General features: G+C 35.8%; 2 protein-coding genes across 4 annotated transcripts; one reads left to right on the top strand and one right to left on the bottom strand.

The window, feature by feature from the left end:
* Positions 1 to 3211: 3211 nt before the first annotated feature.
* LOC125580001 lies at positions 3212 to 3859 on the top strand. The gene has a single exon (XM_048743931.1). It carries the CDS (start codon positions 3212 to 3214, stop codon positions 3857 to 3859), a length of 648 nt encoding a protein of 215 aa, XP_048599888.1.
* Positions 3860 to 10791: 6932 nt separating this feature from the next.
* Positions 10792 to 18849, bottom strand: LOC111202661 (histidine-containing phosphotransfer protein 1). Of its 3 annotated transcripts, XM_048744456.1 has the most exons (8): positions 18589 to 18849; positions 18178 to 18308; positions 18008 to 18076; positions 17819 to 17890; positions 17675 to 17747; positions 17486 to 17579; positions 17390 to 17401; positions 10792 to 10898 (listed from the first exon to the last, which is right to left on the bottom strand). In XM_048744456.1, the coding sequence occupies exons 1-6, from the start codon at positions 18646 to 18648 to the stop codon at positions 17520 to 17522; spliced, it is 465 nt and encodes a 154-aa protein (XP_048600413.1). In that variant the 5' UTR covers positions 18649 to 18849; the 3' UTR covers positions 10792 to 10898; positions 17390 to 17401; positions 17486 to 17519. The 3 variants fall into 3 exon arrangements, with proteins under 3 accessions (XP_048600413.1, XP_048600412.1, XP_048600411.1); XM_048744455.1 differs by lacking the exon at positions 10792 to 10898 and having other exon boundaries at positions 17314 to 17401; positions 18589 to 18848; XM_048744454.1 differs by lacking the exon at positions 10792 to 10898 and having other exon boundaries at positions 17314 to 17579; positions 18589 to 18846.
* Between the last annotated feature and the right edge of the window lie 647 nt (positions 18850 to 19496).

Raw genomic sequence — 19496 nt, 5'->3', positions numbered from 1 at the left:
AATTTATAATTTTTTTAGTCTACTCACTCCGTGCAGGGCGCGGATCATCACCTAGTTAGATATTATTTAGGTTATACCATTAAACAAAATGTTATATGCAAAATACATAACTAAACGAGTAAAGTAAGAGACAATGGGCTAAAACATAACTTGCTGCGAAACCAACAATTTAAAAATGACAGTTTAAAAAAAAAAATTTAAAAATAATATTTATATTATGTTGGATTAACATCCAGATTAACATATAACAACTATGTTACTTGTTAAGCAAAATAATAGATGATATATAAATATATATGTGATTTATTATCTATCAAAAATTATTGGCTATGTTAGATGTGAGTGACCGATCAATGATTATCTTATGTATTAAGAATTATCGTTATTTGATAAATGATTTATTAGATGTTACAAATTAAGTTACTATTATGCTCTAAGTTATAGTGTTGTATTTTGGTTTTGCAGCTACGACGAGCTTACGATTGCAACAAAAAACATATGTTATTAGTTGTCGTTAGATTACTCCGGCATCTCGTGAACCAGCGAGTCGTTAGAGAGAATATTGCAGTGGAGCTCTTCCACATGTTATTGTATAATCTTGACTTCCACCAAAATGAGAAAAGTAAGAACAGATAAAAGGAATTTATTTAGAGAGAAAATGCTAAGGATTTGTCTAATATCACATATTAGTTTCAGCTAACATAGTGTGTTACTATTAAATCATAGTTGTTATTCATTATCTAAGATGTCCAACATGCGTTAAATATAAACTTAACTGTTATAATATCTTAAATATGTAATGTAATACATTTTCTGTTACATGTTAAATCATTAATAAATAAACAATTCTACATTTACCTCTCAATCTCATACAAGGGTTTATACATTGTCTAATTTACATAGTGGCCACAATTTTTTTCAGCTAACATAATATGTTACTGCTAAGTTATAGTGTTTTATATTGACTAAGATATTCAACACCCGATAACGACGAAAATAACCATTATAACTAGATTTTGATCCGCGCGGGTATATTTTTCATAAAATTTATAGTATATATATATTAATAATATATAATAAATTTTTCCACATTACATTTTTGCAATGTTTTGAAAACGGTACTGAATCGGCCCGTCGGACCGGTGGCTCGTTCCTCAAACCGATTCCGAATTGTGCTAAAAACCGGATTTAAGTTAAACCGCCAAATCTGTGTGTTTGCTAGGGTGTTTGTTTACTATTCATACCATTTTTTTTAATCATTGAGACCATTTTTTTATTGTATTGTGATATATTTTTTTATTGGATGTGTGTTGCATACTTTAGATGTAATATTTTTTTAAAAAATCTAATTATGTTTTAATATACAGTGTGAATATAGTTTGTTTTTTAAAAAGATTCTATCAATTTAAAATTACATATATTTATTTTATATCATATCTATGCAGTTATTTTTATACCACACAAATTAAAAATCAAATATAAATTTGTACAGATGTTTTTATCTGAAATTTAATTTGATATTTAATAACATTGACCACCTGAATCTACATCTAATCTATTAATTTCATAGTATTTATTAACATTGGGATATACTATTTGATTTTATCATGCATTATCCAATAAATACATTAATATTTTCTATTTGACATTTAATAAATATTACTTTTGGAGATTTTTCTATTTGATTAATTTGCAAAAAAAATTTTAAGACCATTTATAATCTTTAATTAACTACATGTTCCGTATTAAGCAAATAGAGAATATTGTTCAATAAAATATAATTTGTGGCATTTTAATATTCATCGTTATTGTTACTAATACATAAAATTTTGAAAACCCATATAAATAATCATCTTTCTAAAATATATAATTAAATAAGAAATGACTTTAAATATGTTATTGTATTCATATTGTTATAGAACTATTAGTCCAATAAAAATAAAATAAGACAAATGTATAAACAAATGATTATGTAATTACCCATAACAACAATAATATTTTGTGTATAAATGTTATACTATACAAAATTTAATACGGATCATTGTTAAAAATTTATACTATCAATAAGTTAAATATAAATAATGATTTATATAACTATAAAACAAACACCCACACATGCGGATCAAACTCTAGTTAACATTATAGCCCAAAAAAATATTGTAAACGAATCCTATTTTCTAACTGTTTATTCCGGAAAAGTAAAAGAAAACGTGTATCCTGTTAAAGAGATAATTATAAAAAGAATGATTATCCAAAGGAGAACAGATGTCTTTCATCTGTAAAAACAGTCACCCATCACTTCTTGATGATTTTGTCTTCTTTTTTCAAGTTGGTCAGAATTAACCGACTTTACCCATCTATAAATAGTGTTTCTTTCCTTTTTGTAAAAAATGGATGAACAATAATAATAATAATTATATCTTTCTCTTACTCTCTCATACCTTTCACACAAAACACAAAGCTACTTTCTCTCTGGTTGACTCACACCAACAAGAAAATACATATATAATAAATCAGTTCTTTTTCTATCTCTACTTATTTTATTCAACACGTTATCAGCACGAAGCTGTGACCAACTCAAGTTTATCAATCCAAAAGTTCTTAAACTAGCTGAAGTAATGTTTAAATTTATGTATTTCAATACACTTAATTTATTTAAATTTTATTATTGTTTCGGAGTTAGAGATTGGACTTTCTCCGTTCGGGATGATAGGCGCTGCCTTTCCCGACTGATCGTTATGGTAGGCTATGCCATCACGATCAGAGAAACACGTGGTAGCCTTTACCTCCGTGAATAAAAAAGTTAAAAATGGTAGACTAAGTCTCCTTGGACCTTGAAAAAAGTAAAAGTCAAAATGGTAGACCATGTCTCCTCGGACTTTGAAAAATGATCAGTATGGTATTCTATGACTCCTCGTATCATGTGGTAGGCTGAACCTTCCGATTTTATTTATGCTATTTAAATTCCTGCAATTTAATTTTTGCTTTTATTTTAAGCCTTTAATTTCTGCATTTTAAATTACGCATTTAAATTCTCGTAATTACTATATTTATATATTATTCTATAAATACAGTTATCATGTCGAATTTAACAAAGCTCGAAATTAATGCCCTGGATATTACGGAAAGTAATTATATGACCTGGGCAGTGGGTGAAAATATGCACCTGAGAGGAAACATACTTTTGGAAACCATCGATAGTTCAAAAACGATGTCGGATGAGAAAAAGGCAAAAGCCATGATATTTTTACGACACCACATCCATGACGGTTTAAAGGATGAATATATTACGAAAGAGGATCCTTGTGACCTCTGGAAATCTTTAAAAGAGAGGTTTGATCACCAAAAATATGTGATCTTACCGAAAGCTAAACACGAGTGGATCCATCTCCGGTTCCAGGCTTACAAAAGTGTTAGTGAGTTTAATTCCGCGATGTTCGGAATTACTTCGAGGATAATGTTATGTGGAGAGAAAATGAGTGATTATGATATGATCGAGAAAACTCTCTCCACGTTCCATCCTGATAATGTAATCCTGCAACAACAGTACCGAGTGAATAGATATACCCGTTACTCGGAGTTGATGCAAATCCTCCTTGTAGCGGAGCAGAATAATCAACTCGTGACTTTAAACCATCAAGCTCGTCCCACTGGATCTGCTCTATTCCCGGAAGCGAATGTTGCATCATCCAGTTATGATAATAGAAGAGGACGAGGTCGTGGACGTGGTGGAAACCGTTATCATGGTCGTGGAAGAGGACGAGGAAGAAGATTCTGTCCCTATGATGAAAGAAATAATAAAGACTTCCACGAAAATAAAAGGAATGAAAATGGCCAGGATGATAAAAGGCAAACATGAAAGGTTTGCTACATATGCGGCATGAAAGGTCATTGGGTACGTAGTTGTTGTACACCAAAACATTTAGCCGATCTGTATAGAGAATCCCAAAAGGGAAAAAGAAAGGAAGAGGTGAAAATAACTTCATCTCTGATGAACCTGGGCCATCCTTTCATGGTTTAAACGATGATACTCATCTCGACGTATCAGACTTTCTGGTTGAGCCAGAGAGTATCGATGAGTGATATAAATCGATGTGATATAAGTAGACTGTATTATAGTATATATATCTTTTGTTGTAAGATATATGTTATGTTTGTTTGATGTTTAATAATATATGTTTTATGAATATTTTATATTCAGAAAATCTCAAACTTTGAGACTATGGATGGAGATTTGTGTTTGGCAGATACTGCGTCAACGCACAAGATAATTAAAGATAAGAAATATTTCTCCAGTCTCAAAATAAGAGATTACGCTGGAAGCGTAAGTACAATATCTGGTAATGCAAAGATTATTATGGGCTGAGAAAGAGCGAAATTTTCAATGCCAGGGGGAACGATATTTGAAATAAGTAATGCATTGTATTCCCCCAAGTCTCATAGAAACTTGTTAAGTTTTGAGGATACCGAAGAAACGAATATCATATTGAGACTATGAGTAAAGATGGCATTGAATTTCTTTGCATTAAGTCTGAGAGGAAACATATATTGGAAGAGTTATCCTCTGGACTATATTGTACGAAAATAACCATGACTGAATCCTATGCCGTGGTAAACATGAAGTTTACTGATACATTTAAAATATGGCATGAAAGGCTAGGACATCCTGGTTCAGTCATGATGAGAAAGACAGTGCAAAATTCGAACGGCCATCCGTTGAAAAACGGAAAAATTTTGCAAACGGGCGAGTTTATATGTAATGCATGTTTTTAAGGAAAGCTTATAACTCGGCCATCACCAGTAAAAGTAGGCAATGAATCACCAATGTTTTTAGAAAGAATACATGGTGATATATGTGGGCCGATTCACCCACCGTGCGGGCCGTTTAAGTATTTCATGGTATTGATTGACACATCTAGTAGATGGTCAAGTGTGTCTCTTTTGACGGCACGAAATACGGCTTTCGCAAAGTTCATTGCCCATATAATAAAGCTGAGAACGCAGTTTTCAGAGTATGCCATTAAGAAAGTCAAGCTTGATAATGCTGGTGAATTTACATCGCAAGCCTTTGATGATTATTGTATGTCAATGGAGATTGATGTGGAGCATCCAGTCCCCCATGTGCATACACAAAATGGCATGGCCGAGTCATTGATAAAACAGTTGCAGTTGATTGCAAGACCGTTAGTCTTGAGAACGAAGCTCCCAATTTCTGTATGGGGTCATGCTATATTGCATGCGGCTGCACTAGTTCGATTAAGACCAAGTGCCTATCATAAGTACTCTCCATTACAATTGGCATCTGGGCAAGAGCCATATGTATCCCATCTCCGTGTCTTTGGGTGTGCGGTCTATGTTCCGATAGCTCCGCCACAAAGAAAAATAATGGGCCCACAAAGGAGATTGAGAATATATGTGGGTTATACGTCACCAAGTATAATAGGATATCTGAAACCAGTCACTGGTGATATGTTTACGGCACGATTTGCCGATTGCCATTTTAGTGAGGATGAATTTCCAGCGTTATGGGGAGGAATTGGTAAAATTCCTCAAGAGATTACATGGTGTACACCATCGTTGTTACACCTTGATCCCCCTACGAATCAAAGAGAACTGGAAGTTTAGAAAATTGTGCATTTTGCATAATTTGGCAAACCAGTTAACAGATGCGTTCACAGATACAAGAAGGGTGACGAAGTCATGTATACCCGCTGAAAATGTTCCATCAAGAGTTGATGTTCCTAAGGAACAAACTGATGGAAATAAAATGAATGAACCTAGGGTTCAGTTAAAGAGGGGGGAGGCTAGCGGGTTCTAAAGATAAAAATCCCCAAAAGAAAAAGAAATTGGATGAACAAAGTAAGGTTCTAGAAGAACTTGATATTGAAAGATGTCTGAAAGAAGACATAAATAGAAAGGTTCTACAAGAACCTTTTAATGAAAAATGTCTGAAATAAGGCATAGATAAAGATGATCCAGATGACGAGAAGGAAACCGAAAATTATGAGATTTCCATCAGAAATAAGATAAAAGATGTTGATGGAATGTTCTCATTTTCTGTGTCCACAGAGATCGATCATGAAGATGATGATCCCGATCCAATGTCCATTTTAGAATGTCAGAAAAGACATGATTGGGAGGAGTAGAAGAAGGCCATTCAAATTGAATTACTCTCCCTAAATAAAAGAAATGTTTTTGAACCTATAGTCATAACGCCTGAGAATATAAATCCTGTTGGGTATAAGTGGGTATTCGTGAGAAACGTAAATGAGAAGAATGAAATAACACGATATAAAGCCCGATTAGTTGCCCAAGGTTTTTCTCAGAGACCGGGAATTGATTTTGAGAAAATATATTCCCTGGTAATGGATGCAATTACGTTTAGACTTTTGATGAGCCTAACGGTGTCTAAAAATCTGAAATGCATCTCATGGACATTGTGACTGCATATTTGTATGGATCGTTGGATAATGATATATATATGAAGCTCCCTGAGGGATTGAAAATGCCTGAAGCATTGAAAGAAAAATCCAAGGAGATTTGTTCGGTCAAGTTACAGCGATCACCATACGGATTAAAGCAATCCGGACGCATGTGGTACAATCGCTTAAGTGAATATCTTTTGAGTAAAGGATATGTGAATAATGCGATATGGCCATGAGTTTTTATAAAGAAATCGTCATATGGCTTTGTGATCATTGCTGTATATGTAGATGACCTGAACATAATTGGAACTCAAAAGGAGGTTGATGATGCTCAAACTCATATGAAAGAGGAGTTTGAAATGAAAGATTTCGGCAAGACAAAATTTTGTCTTGGGCTCCAGATAGAGCATCTCCGAGAAGGAATATTTGTGCATCAATCAAACTATACGAAAAGGTTATTGAAACGCTTTCGTATGGACAAAGCGACTCCTTTGAGTACTCCAATGATTGGTAGATCTCTCAATGTTGAGAGTGATCCTTTTAGCCCCTGCGAAGATAGCGAGAAGATATTATGTCCAGAAGTACCTTATATGAGTGCTATCGGTGGGCTGTTATATCTTGCGAACTGTACAAGACCAGATATAGCTTTTGATACTAATCTACTGGCGAGATATAGTTCTGCTCCTACTCGCAGGCATTTGGACGGAATAAAACATTTATTCCGTTACCTTCAAGGTACCGTTGATTTAGGGTTAATGTATTTTAGAAAACCCGAGTTTGGTATGGTTGGTTTTGCAGATGCAGGATACTTATCAGATCCTCATAAGGCTCGATCGCAAACCGGCTATATTTTTACAATTGGTGGAACCGCGATCTCTTGGCGGTCCCAGAAACAAACTCTGGTTGCGACATCTTCAAATTATGCAGAAACTATTGCGCTTCACGAAGCATGTCGAGAATGTGTGTGGCTTCGGTCAATGAGTCACCACATACAAGAATCAAGCTGAATAGTCAACGAGAAAGAACCGACCAAAATATTTGAAGACAATTCGGCTTGTGTCGCTCAACTCAAAGAAGGCTATATTAAGAGTGACAGAACAAAGCACATCCCTCCAAGATTTTTCTCGTATATACGGGAACTCGAGAAAAATAAAGAAGTGGACATCAAATATGTACGATCATGCGACAATCCAGCTGACTTGTTCACCAAAGCTCTTCCGACTACAACATTCCGAAAACACGTCTACGGTATCGGAATGCGGCATTTGCGTGACCTGTAACGAGGAAGCTAGGTCCACTAATTTCAGGGGGAGATTACGGCAGTATACTCTTTTTCCCTTGTCATGGTTTTTGTCCCAATGGGTTTTTCCATGACCATGTTTTTAACGAGGCACTACGTAATACATGTTTGGATAATCAAGGGGGAGTGTTAAAGAGATAATTATAAAAAGAATGATTATCCAAAGGAGAACATATATCTTTCATCTGTAAAAACAGTCACCCATCACTTCTTGGTGATTTTGTCTTCTTCTTCCAAGTTGGTCAGAATTAACCGACTTTACCCATCTATAAATAGTGCTTCTCTCCCTTTTGTAAAAGATGGATGAGCAATAATAATTATATTTTTCTCTTACTCTCTCATACCTTTCACACAAAACACAAAGCTACTTTTTCTCTCTCGTTGACTCACACCAAGAAGAAAATACATATATAATAAATTAGTTCTTTTTCTATCTTTCCTTATTTTATTCAACATATCCAAACTTTCTCTTTTACTTTTTGTCCGTCGGCTTACCTCTCTCTCTCTTATCTCGGCTTCGATGTTCATCTATAGAAAAAAACGGATTGGAGAATCAAATCCATACTGAAAGCTACTATTTTATGTTTATCAACTTCATTCACTTAAATATTTGCCAAATCAAACGATCTATTTTGACTCATGATTTTTTTCTTATTCAGATTAAACGATTAGTTTTTTTCAAGACCTAAACACTTTGATTGTTTCTTTATTATATCGATAGATCTCTCGTCTCCATGAGTAGATCGGCCATCACGTTTATACTTTCAAGACATGCAATCGAAAAGTAAAATCCACATTGATAGAAGACAATCACTTCCATGAAGACAGCTTCTCCTGCTAGAAAGACTGCTGCAGGGTTTGTCCTTGATTTTGTTTCCATTTTTTTTTTAATTTATGCTTCAGTCGTATGATTATTATTTATCATGTCACCAGCTAGAAGAAACTTTGTTATGTCACTTGTGAATGCTTTTCATCTTAATTCAACAATCATAAAATAAATATTCACTTGTGAATGCTTTTCATCCGAATTTGATAATGTCAATAGCTTCAAGTGTAACTTTTTTTTGGTTATTGTGTCCATTCTTGTCTTGTTTCCAACATATCTCTTTGAATTTTCTCTATGTAAACTACTCTTATTGGATATACAAAGGGTTAGTAGCAAAAAGGTCAGTAGCAAGAAGTCATTTATACAATATACGGCTGAAGGGAGAAGGACATAAAATCAAACTGTCAGATATAAAAAACATGGGGAAGAGACAAATGACATGGTATGGCGTTGTTAAAAATTTCTGCATAAAGATAATATGCCAAAAGACAACACGTTAGTCCATATGTTTGTGTAGCTCGTGGGATATTTGAAGTTGTCTTATAAGTTGGATAAAAACGTTGTATCTATTTTTCTTGAAAGTGCTTTATGTTGATCTTTTTATACCATTATAATATACTGATATTAGACTTTTTTATGTTTTGCATGAAATTGGACGGTATGAGGACCAAGTTCATGATATAAAGCTACAAATGAAGAGAACAACCTTCCTCAGATAATGTGACAATCACAACGGTTAGTAATTACTTATCCATACTACCAAATTCGTAGGATGTCAGAAGAATGTAGCATTATGTAGAATACGTTATAAGATTGATAGAACATGGCCTTAAGTTTAGATGTTTGGGGAACGTACTTGACCGATTTATGCATATATGTGTATTATGTAGATGATAGTTTTATATGAAAGATATTTTTTTGTAAATAATTAGTTTGAGATGACAAAAGAGAATGAATTATTTGTTGAAAACAAAAGACAGAAGCTTATGTAAATGAATGTTTGAATAAAAAAATGTTGTTCATCTAAACTATTAAAACTGTGTTCTGAAGGATAAGAAACAACCTTCATTCTTCCACCAGAGCACACACGTATAGTCATCTTGTACTGATGTTTTGTAGTTCGATATTGACCGCAAGCTGAAGTCAGGGAAACGTTTTCAATAAATCACGTTGAACTTGGTATATGAGAGTTCGTTTGCAAGTATCATGGATCTTGTTACCCTAAAAACACACACGGTCATATTAGATCCAAGTAAAGCAAAGAAATGGATTGAATGGAAGAAAAGCTATAAATAAAAAGTTACCCATTCATCAGCTAAAATCATCCAAATGAATCACCTCCAAAAAGTGTTTTTTTGCTTCCATGAATGTAAACACTTCACTTAACTCGCCGGTTGTTTTTGTAAGGTCTTAGTATTGTGAGAGGAATAAATGTTAGCTTAGACATGTTTAGGTTTTCTGGATGCGTTTTTTTTTACGGAGGATAGATGAGATATATATACTCGGCGTAGGAAAGGGTAGGTTTAATAGGATCAACTCATAATATTTTGGTAGTTTTAATTTTAACGCCAAATCAAACCAAATATATACATTCCTTTTAAATTATACCATAATAAAAAAACAGAATATACTTTTTATAGATAAGGAATGCGTGTTTTTCATGTTTAAATAAAAGGAAATGATAGCTGTGATAATTAATAGATATATTTTCTTGATATGGTGAGTGTGTAGAAATAGGAAAAAAAACTTTGGATGTTGTTTTGTTTTCGAATAAATGATATTTAGTTATGATTTTCTGTAATTAATGGTCATTGCTTGGAAGTAGAAATTGTTATTTGAATGGTATTTAGTTTTGGAAGGAAATAGCATATTAAGTTTCGATTTTGTATACAGAAAAAATCAAATGGTGTCCTTAATATACTAATAAACATAATAAATAATTTTAGAGAAATTATAAATTCGGTAAAGCAAAAAAATCAACAAACCATAGCTTCATTAGATCAATATATACAATGTTGGTATGCACAATCAAAACCAATCTAGACAATATTAATTTGAGTTCTTATGCTTAAGAATTAGTTGATGTGAAGATTGTTGTCTATCATTGTTTGGCTATGAAAAAACATGAACTAATCTAAATTATAAATTACATGATCATAGGTTTACGACTGGTCATATGTTTACAGTAGTATTGGTTTCGAATAATAAAAGGTATGTGCCGGTCAAACTTATATCCAAAATGAACAAGCCTAATTATGATTTATGAATATATAAAACACTATTTAGAATTAGTATTTTATGATACAAAACGTAGGACTTAGGTGTGGATTAAGAAACTTTTTTTAGTGTTTTGATATCTCTTGATTTTAATAAATTTTAGATTCATATTTATGCTTACTATGGTCATTTAAGGTTGCATTTAGGTTTTTATGTTGCATTTGCATACTCATTTGCATATCATAGGGGTTGGAATGCGCATTTGGAAGTTTAGGACGAAAATCAAGGAATAAATTGCACATTTTAGAGTTTTGGGTCCAATTTGATGTTAACAAGAGGGCAGGGACCAAAGCTGCAAATTCAGAACTCTCGGTTGGGTTAAATTTCACTATCGAAAGTACAGGGTTGATTTGAGAGGGTGTGTCTGCAATTATTTCTGAAGTTAAGGGCCGCATTAAAAATAACAAGAATTTCAGGGACCTGGTTTGCAAAATACTGGGAAATCACCATTGGAGCTCACGAGCTTCACGGAGCTGTAGATCCCGACGATTCCGACGGCGGCGAGGCTTGACGCGACGACGACGAGACTTACTGGAGCAGAGTACGACCGATACGCGGAGGAGCTGAGCAGCGGTGCTGCTGGCCAGAGCACGAGCTCAACCACCACCACGACTGAAGCTTGAGACAAAGAAGACGACTTGGTGATGTCACGGTTCACATCGAGAAACCACGAAGGAGATTGACGAAGATGGAGAGTGGAGGAGTCGCGGTGGCTGTGATTGGAGTCAGCCCGTGTCGACTTGGAGCGAGCTGAACCGGAAGTCGCAGAGGAGGAGGTGAGCACTATTAGAACTTGAGATCGAGATGAAAGAGACGAAGAAGATGATAAAGGAAATTTTGTTAGAGTGAATAGAAAATGTATATTTTCAAGTTAACGTTACATTGTGTTGTACAATACATATATATACAACCGGTTAAGCTAAATCATTGGTAGGCGAAAGGAAACCAAACCAATTGTTAACCACCTATTCTAATACCTTCCCCTCAAGATGGAAGACACAAACTGTGTATTCCAATCTTGTCTACTAAACTCTTGAATAATCCTGGTTGCACTGGTTTAGTCAATATATCAGCTAGCTGCAACTCCGACTTGACATGAAGTGTCTTGAGAAAGCCACTTTGCAACCGTTCCCGAACCACGTGACAATCTATCTCTACATGTTTTGTCCGTTCATGATATACCGGATTAGAAGCAATGTAGAGAGCAGATTGATTGTCGCAGAAGAGAATGACAGGTGATGAAGGCGGACAATGTATCTCGGTAAGTAAAGTCGTTAGCCAAATCAACTCGCATGTAGCATCAGCCATTGCTCTGTATTCAACTTCCGAGCTGCTCCGCGAGACTGTCTGTTGTTTCTTTGAGCACCAGGAGACCAAGGAATCACCAAGAAAGACGCAATATCCAGTAATAGATTGTCGAGAGTCCAGGTAAGCACCCCAATCAGCATCTGAATATGCTGTAAACTTCAGTTGCGAGGATGCAGAGTAGAACAAGCCTTGACTTGGATCATTCTTTAGGTATCTCAGAACACGAGTAGCAGCCTGTAGATGCAAGTATGTGGGAGCAGACATGAACTGGCTAAGCTTATGCACCGCATAAGTAATATCAGGTCGAGTGTGGGTGAGGTACAACAAGCGTCCGACAAGTCGTCGATACACAGCTGCATCAGGTAGAAGAATACCTGAAGATAGTGACAATTTCACATTTGGTTCCATAGGAACAGATAGTGGTTTGCATCCCAATAAACCAGCTTCTTCGATAAGCTCCAATGCATACTTACGCTGATTGAGTGAAATGCCTGACTTGTTACGAGCAATCTCAAACCCCAAGAAGTATTTTGTAGGACCAAGATCTCGGAGTTTAAACGCAGACTTGAGAACAGTCTTGAACTTTTCAACTGCAGTATCATCATTCCTAACAATCAAGATGTCATTGATATACACGAGCACTGCCAAATAGACCTTGTCGACATACTTGACAAAGAGAGAATGATCTGAGTGAGTCTGCTTGAACCCATCACCAATGATCACATGAGACAGCTTATGATTCCATTGACGGGATGCCTGTTTGAGACCGTAGAGAGACTTATGCAGTCGACAAACAGATTTCGGAGATGCCTTCTTCCCTGTCAACTCTTCATAACCTTGAGGAAGCTTCATATAAATTTCTTCATCAAGGTCGCCATTCAGAAATGCATTACTCACATCGAGTTGAGTGATTGACCATTGTTTCGCTGCTGCAACAGCAAGAAGAAGCCGTAGAGTACCAATCTTGGCCACAGGTGAGAATGTGTCAAAGTAATCCAAACCTTCCAGTTGTGTATAGCCCTTGGCCACCACACGAGACTTATGTCGCTCAATGATTCCATCAGGATTATACTTAATAGTATGAATCCACTTACACCCAACAGAGTGTTTCCCTGGACGCAGATCACACACAGACCATGTACCACTTTCTTCCAGTGAAGTCATCTCAAATTTCATGGAGTTTTTAAACTCATCAGATAGGACAGCTTCTTTATAGGTTTTAGGAAGTTTAGTAGTAGAAATATTGAGGAGAAAGTTACGATGATCATCATCATATTTATCATATGAAAGATAGGAAGAGATAGGATATGGAGTTGTGTTAGTGGAATGAACAGGAAGAGCTTCTATCCTATCAAGCAGAAAACAATGATATTGATCAAGGTAAGCAGGAGCACGAGTTGTACGATTTGAGCGAGTATGAGCTTGAGGTAACGAGTTAGTGGAAGAAGAAGGAATAGACGAAACATCAGATGCAGGAGGATGGGGTAAAAAATCATCGAAAGGTTCAGAGAACAAACCAGAGTCAGTTATATCATTTCCTAGATCAAAGAAAGCGGGGAATGGTGAATCTGGAACAGGTAGGGGTAACACATCTTGATCAAAGAATTGTGATAAATACGTAGAATTTTTCTGGTTTGAAAATGGAAATTCCGTTTCATGAAAAACAACATTGCGAGAAATGGAAATTGTATCAATATCAAGATAAAGAATTTTGTAACCTTTAAATCCATTTGGGTAACCAAGAAACACACACGGAAAAGCACGAGGACTGAACTTGTTTCTATCTTTCAGTAAAGTAGAAGCATAACACAAACTACCAAAAACACGCAAATGATCATAAGAGGGTTGTTTGTGTGTGAGAAGTTCAAATGGTGATTTGTTCTGAAGGAGAGGAGAAGGAGTGCGGTTTATAAGATAGACAGCAGTTTGAATGCATTCTCCCCAGAAACGTAAAGGAACATTAGATTGAAACAAAAGAAGCACGAACAACGTTTAGGATGTGTTGATGCTTACGTTCTACTACTGAGTTTTGTTGAGGGGTGTATGGACACGAAAAGAAATGAACAATGCCATGGGTTTTAAGAAGAGATGTAAATGCTAATTCAGGTGCATTATCAGATCTTATTGCTTTTATACTAGCAGAGTATTGTGTCTTAACATATTGTAAGAACTCAGGAAACACATGAGAAACAGAGCTTTTATCTTTCATCAAGTAAATCCATGTTACACGCGTGTAATCATCAACTAAAGTGAAGAAATACTTGAATCCATCATGAGTAGGAGTCTGAAATGGACCCCATACATCAAGATGAATTAAGTCAAAAGGGAATTTTGAAAGATGGAGATTATCAGGAAAAGAAATTCGTTTTTGTTTAGCTAAAGGACAAACTTTACAAAGACTCGAATGATCACTCTTAACAGATGCAGGGACTTGTAAAAACTTTGAAAGAATTTGTATCTTATGATGAGAAGGATGACCCAATCTTTGATGCCATATGTCAGATGAAACCAGAGAAATGTCATGCTCTTGTAGATGCTGTTGATGAAAACCGTTATGCGTAGCAGTAGAAACAGAATGAGATGCAGATAAATGATGGTCAGGTGAAGCAGGAGCATCCAAGACATAAAGATTGTTGTGAAGGTTACCCTTCCCAATCATGTAATCCTGAGTATGCTCCTGAAGTTTAAGAAACGGGTTATCAGGAAAGATGTAACACGCAGATGATGAAAACAAAACCGAGATGTCGCTATTCCTAGTAAGAGCACTAATGCTTAAAAGATTGAATTTGAAATGAGGAATGAACAACACGTCAGTTAAAGTCAGTCGTGGAGTAATTTCAATAGTGCCTGATACTTCCACTTGAATTCGAGTACCATCAGGAAGTGTAACAAACGTGTTTCTAATTGAATTAGTACACAGAAACATGTTCAAATCAAAGCAAACATGGCAACTAGCACCAGTATCAATTATCCATGCAGTATCTAAAATAGTAAGGCCGTTCTTCATTCCCGCAGAAACAAAATAATAGTTAGTCGTGTTACCTGAAGGTGGTGTTTCAGAGGCTAAATGAGTGATAAGATGAGGTTGTGGTTTTGAAGTAGAAGCTGTACCATCCGACAAGTGAAAAGTGCTACCAGACATCTGAGAGGGATTCGTTTGAAGATTCAAGACATTGAGAAGTTGGTGAACCTGATCTGAGGTGACTGTGCCCAAGTGAACTCCTTGTTGAGTATGCATCGATATACCACCAGCATCCTGAAGAACCATATTTGCAACATTCTCCTTGCGAGGAGACCAATTCTGTGAAGATTTCTGTGAGCCTGGAGCTTGAACTTGACTTTGTGGTTTAGGAAAGGAGGATGGTGGTTTGTATCCTTGTGGATAACCATGTAGCTTATTTATAACAACGGTTGACAGTGTGACCTGCAAGTCCACAGTGAGAACACATGGGACGAGGCCTGTTTCTATTGTATCCTCTGGAATAAGCTATCACCAGATTATCATCATCAATAGTCTGAGAAATGTTACACGCAACAGCACTCGCACTCTTCATCGACCGTTGCCTCTCCTCCTGAGAAACCAAATTGAATACCTTGGAGATGTTAGGTCGAGGCTCCATCATCAGTATCTGACCCCTTGTTGCAGTAAAAGTATCATTAAGACCAGTAAGGAACTTCAAGATGTGATCTTGCTCTTCTCTAGCAACAATCCTCTTTAGACTAGCACAGTCAGGACGTCCACAGCAACACGTATACGGGCCTTCATGATTCTTCAACTCCTCCCAGAGTTGCTTCAACTTCGTATAGTAATCACTCACACTTTGAGACCCTTGTGTCTCAGCAAAGATTTGTTGTTTAATCTCAGCTGTTCTTGGTCCATCACTTTGCTTGAACTGATCATGAATATCGAGCCACATCTGTCTTGCTGTATCTAAATACATGATGCTCTTCGCAATCTTCTTTTCTACAGCATTCACGATCCAAGTACACACAATGTTGTTGCAACGAGACCAAGATGCAAAATCAGGATGATCTTCAGCAAGTTCCGGATACGATCCATTGACAAATACAGCTTTATTCCTAGCTCCTAAAGCCATAAGCATCGATCTACGCCAAGTCGAGAAGTTACCTAATCCAGCTAATTTCTCAGAAACAAGAGAGATACCAGCGTGATCGGCAGTATGAACGTAGAGAGGATTTGAGTTCGGATCGAGAAGAGATGGAGACGACACACGAGCTTCATCATTCACTGTACTCATCGTCACTCCTGTTCTCCGAAGAAACGAGATCCAAAACCGAAGAATCAAGTATCCAAACGATCGAAAGAATCAAGAATCCAATCGATCAAGAAAGTGATCGGAATCGAGATAATCAGCAGGAATTGTAGCGAATCAATACTCCAATGAACGATGAGACGAACAGATAGATCGCAAAAATCTCCCGAAGCAGAGAATCCACGAAGACGATAATCGAAAGTGATGTACTCATGAGATACACCAATCAATAGAGGATTCCGAGCTCTAGAATGAAGAACGGAAAGATTTTCCGAGAAAACGAAGCAGAAAGCGAGGACTTTACTGCTCTGATACCATATTAGAACTTGAGATCGAGATGAAAGAGACGAAGAAGATGATAGAGGAAAGTTTGTTAGAGTGAATAGAAAAATGTATATTCTCAAGTTAACGTTACATTGTGTTGTACAATACATATATATACAACCGGTTAAGCTAAACCATTGGTAGGCGAAAGGAAACCAAACCAATTGTTAACCACCTATTCTAATAAGCACGACGAGCTTGAGAGCGAGATCATGGAGCGGGTTGCGGCGGTCGCTGTATGGAGCGACAAAGCCTAACCGTTCGTTCCAGCTTCGAATCATCACAAGTGCTGGAGCGGGCAACGCACAACGGGTTGTGAAGTCGCCGTACCATGAGCGTGAGCTGGAGCGGGCTTCTGCTGCGACATCACTGACCCGCGCGCATTTTCCAACACGATCCATGGAGCGGGTGTTCGGAGCGGGATGAGGAAGCCGCTCCCACACTTTGATTGGTCGAGTTTTATTTATTTTATGGACCTTTTTGAGATTTGTTAATAGGCCCACTCGTTTTTAAAAATTTTATATATACATTTTAGACCTAAAAATTAGGAGATAATATTATCTATAAAAAAAAGACCACTTTGGAGTGAAAGATCATTCTCTTTTGTGATTGCTTGATTTCTTGAATTATTAATCATGTTTAGACAATAAATCATGTTTCATTCATCCTACAACACAAAGAAGAAGTTCACGTAAGAACAATCTTTTTGGATAGTAACGCAAAAGAAGAAGAGAGCTCCAACTGAAATAACCATATATAGAAAGGTGATATGACGATGAGTCCACTCAAAATCCGAGTTCCATGGCTGGGATCATTCCACCAGAGGCTACAATCTGTTGCTCGAGCTGCGTAGATTCGTTAATAACAACCAAAATGAAATAAATATGAATCAAATATGCTAAATTTAATGAATTATAAAGGTATAGTACATAGTCCTCACCTTGAACAGAGTCTCTAGCCTGTTCTTCACAAGATAGTATTCTTTCTTTACTTGTTGCAAACATCTATGACATCTGAGATTTTCATAATCAGATATTAAAATCAAACAGACAAAAAATAATGGAACATATTCGATCAAACTCACCCTTCAACGTTTTGTTGCTCGCAGAAGCTGCGGAAGACAACACAAGCATTCTTAACTCTCTGTGCTCCTATACTGTTTGTTGGGAACATCACACGGTCAAAATCTTAATGTACACATTTCAGGATCTCAAAGTGCATAAATACATTTGCATGGAAGAGCCAAATATTGTTGATATTTTCTGATTGTTACCTGGAGCTGCTACCTTTGAGTTGATGAACATGAGGATCAACTTTTTTGAAGTCTACAACTTGTTGATCTCTGCGAAAGCAATAAGACGAGTGAAAACACAAATTCTAGACAGAAAGAGAAGAGGAAGATTAAGGAGAAAGATAGAGAGCGTGTGTAATGAATTTACTTACAGGGACAGTGAGAGATCATTGAGGATCCTGTCAGAATCTTGGAAAAAGAGAGTGACAACTTGTGAAACAAAATCTGGATTGCTTTCATCTTGTAATTGTTGCAGCTGCAAGAACTGGCTGTCCAAAACCCCCTTTTATACAAAAACAAGACTTTCCATAATTTTTTTACTTAACTTTCCATAATTAGAAACTATAAATTTACATAATCAAACGTACACTCGTGCTTACCAAAGAAACTACAAAAGCTTTCCTTAGTTTCTGGACAGCGATTAATTCTAAATTCTAACCATAAACTCCAGTTTTTGTATAACTCCTAAAACACTTTCTTCAATCTTCATATTCTTTTTTTTTTTTGAACAACCAACCTTCGTATTCTATTTCCAACAAGAAATGACTATAACAGAAACTTACATCCAAGAAGAGTGATTTAGTGTAATCTTGTAAACTCTTCTGCATCTGAACCAACTCCATCTTGTTTTATATTTTTTGTTCTCTGTTTCTCTCTGCCAATAATGGAGGATGAAATTGTGTACCAAATCCTCAGTACTTAAAAGATGAGCACCAAATCCTCCGTATCAAAAACCCATATATTATATATTTTAAAGAAAATTGTATTTTATTGTTACAGTTTTAGTTTTGATGTGGGAGAAGAATCCACCGAATAAATCAACTTTAAAAATGGAAGTTGGTCGAGCTGTCAACTGTCTAACCATCCGAGCCTCTTTTTCTCTTATTTTGCGTTTCTCCTCGTTCTCTTTTCCGCAGATGTGATAAAGACATAAGATGCATTGATACTTCTCTCTTTGTCTTTTTCTTATTATTTAAAAATACTTTCTTTTCTTCGAATTTATAATCACTGTACACCTGATGAACGTGAATATTATATGCACTGCATTCAATGTATCTTCAAATAGCATATCTTTGGGAGAATTATTTTAATATTAATTTGATTGATCTTGGTTGATCTTGTCCGGCTAGTATTTGTTTATATTATAATAAAACATTGACTGGTTAGTTTAATTACAGTGATGTCTCACAAAATCGTAACGTAATGAGTTTATCAAGTGCATTGTGACTTTGAACTCCATATATAGGCCTAACATTTTGTAATGTTGCCCACAGCCCAACAAAACACAATATCTAATTTCTACAGCCTATCTAATCCAATTATGTGGTGGAGAACTAACTAAAATGCAGTTTATATTCTTGTATCCTCTTTAACATATATATCACAAAAACACAGTATTGTTATCATTATTTTGAGTTATGAACCATACACATAACTATTGAATAGAAATTAATCACCGGTTTAAATTTCA

The sequence above is a fragment of the Brassica napus genome, chromosome C1 (genome assembly GCF_020379485.1).
Source record: "Brassica napus cultivar Da-Ae chromosome C1, Da-Ae, whole genome shotgun sequence".
In the NCBI taxonomy this organism is placed as follows: Eukaryota; Viridiplantae; Streptophyta; class Magnoliopsida; order Brassicales; family Brassicaceae; genus Brassica; species Brassica napus.
The sequence above is the reverse complement of the archived record's forward strand: the minus strand, read 5'-3'. Positions and strand labels throughout refer to the sequence as shown.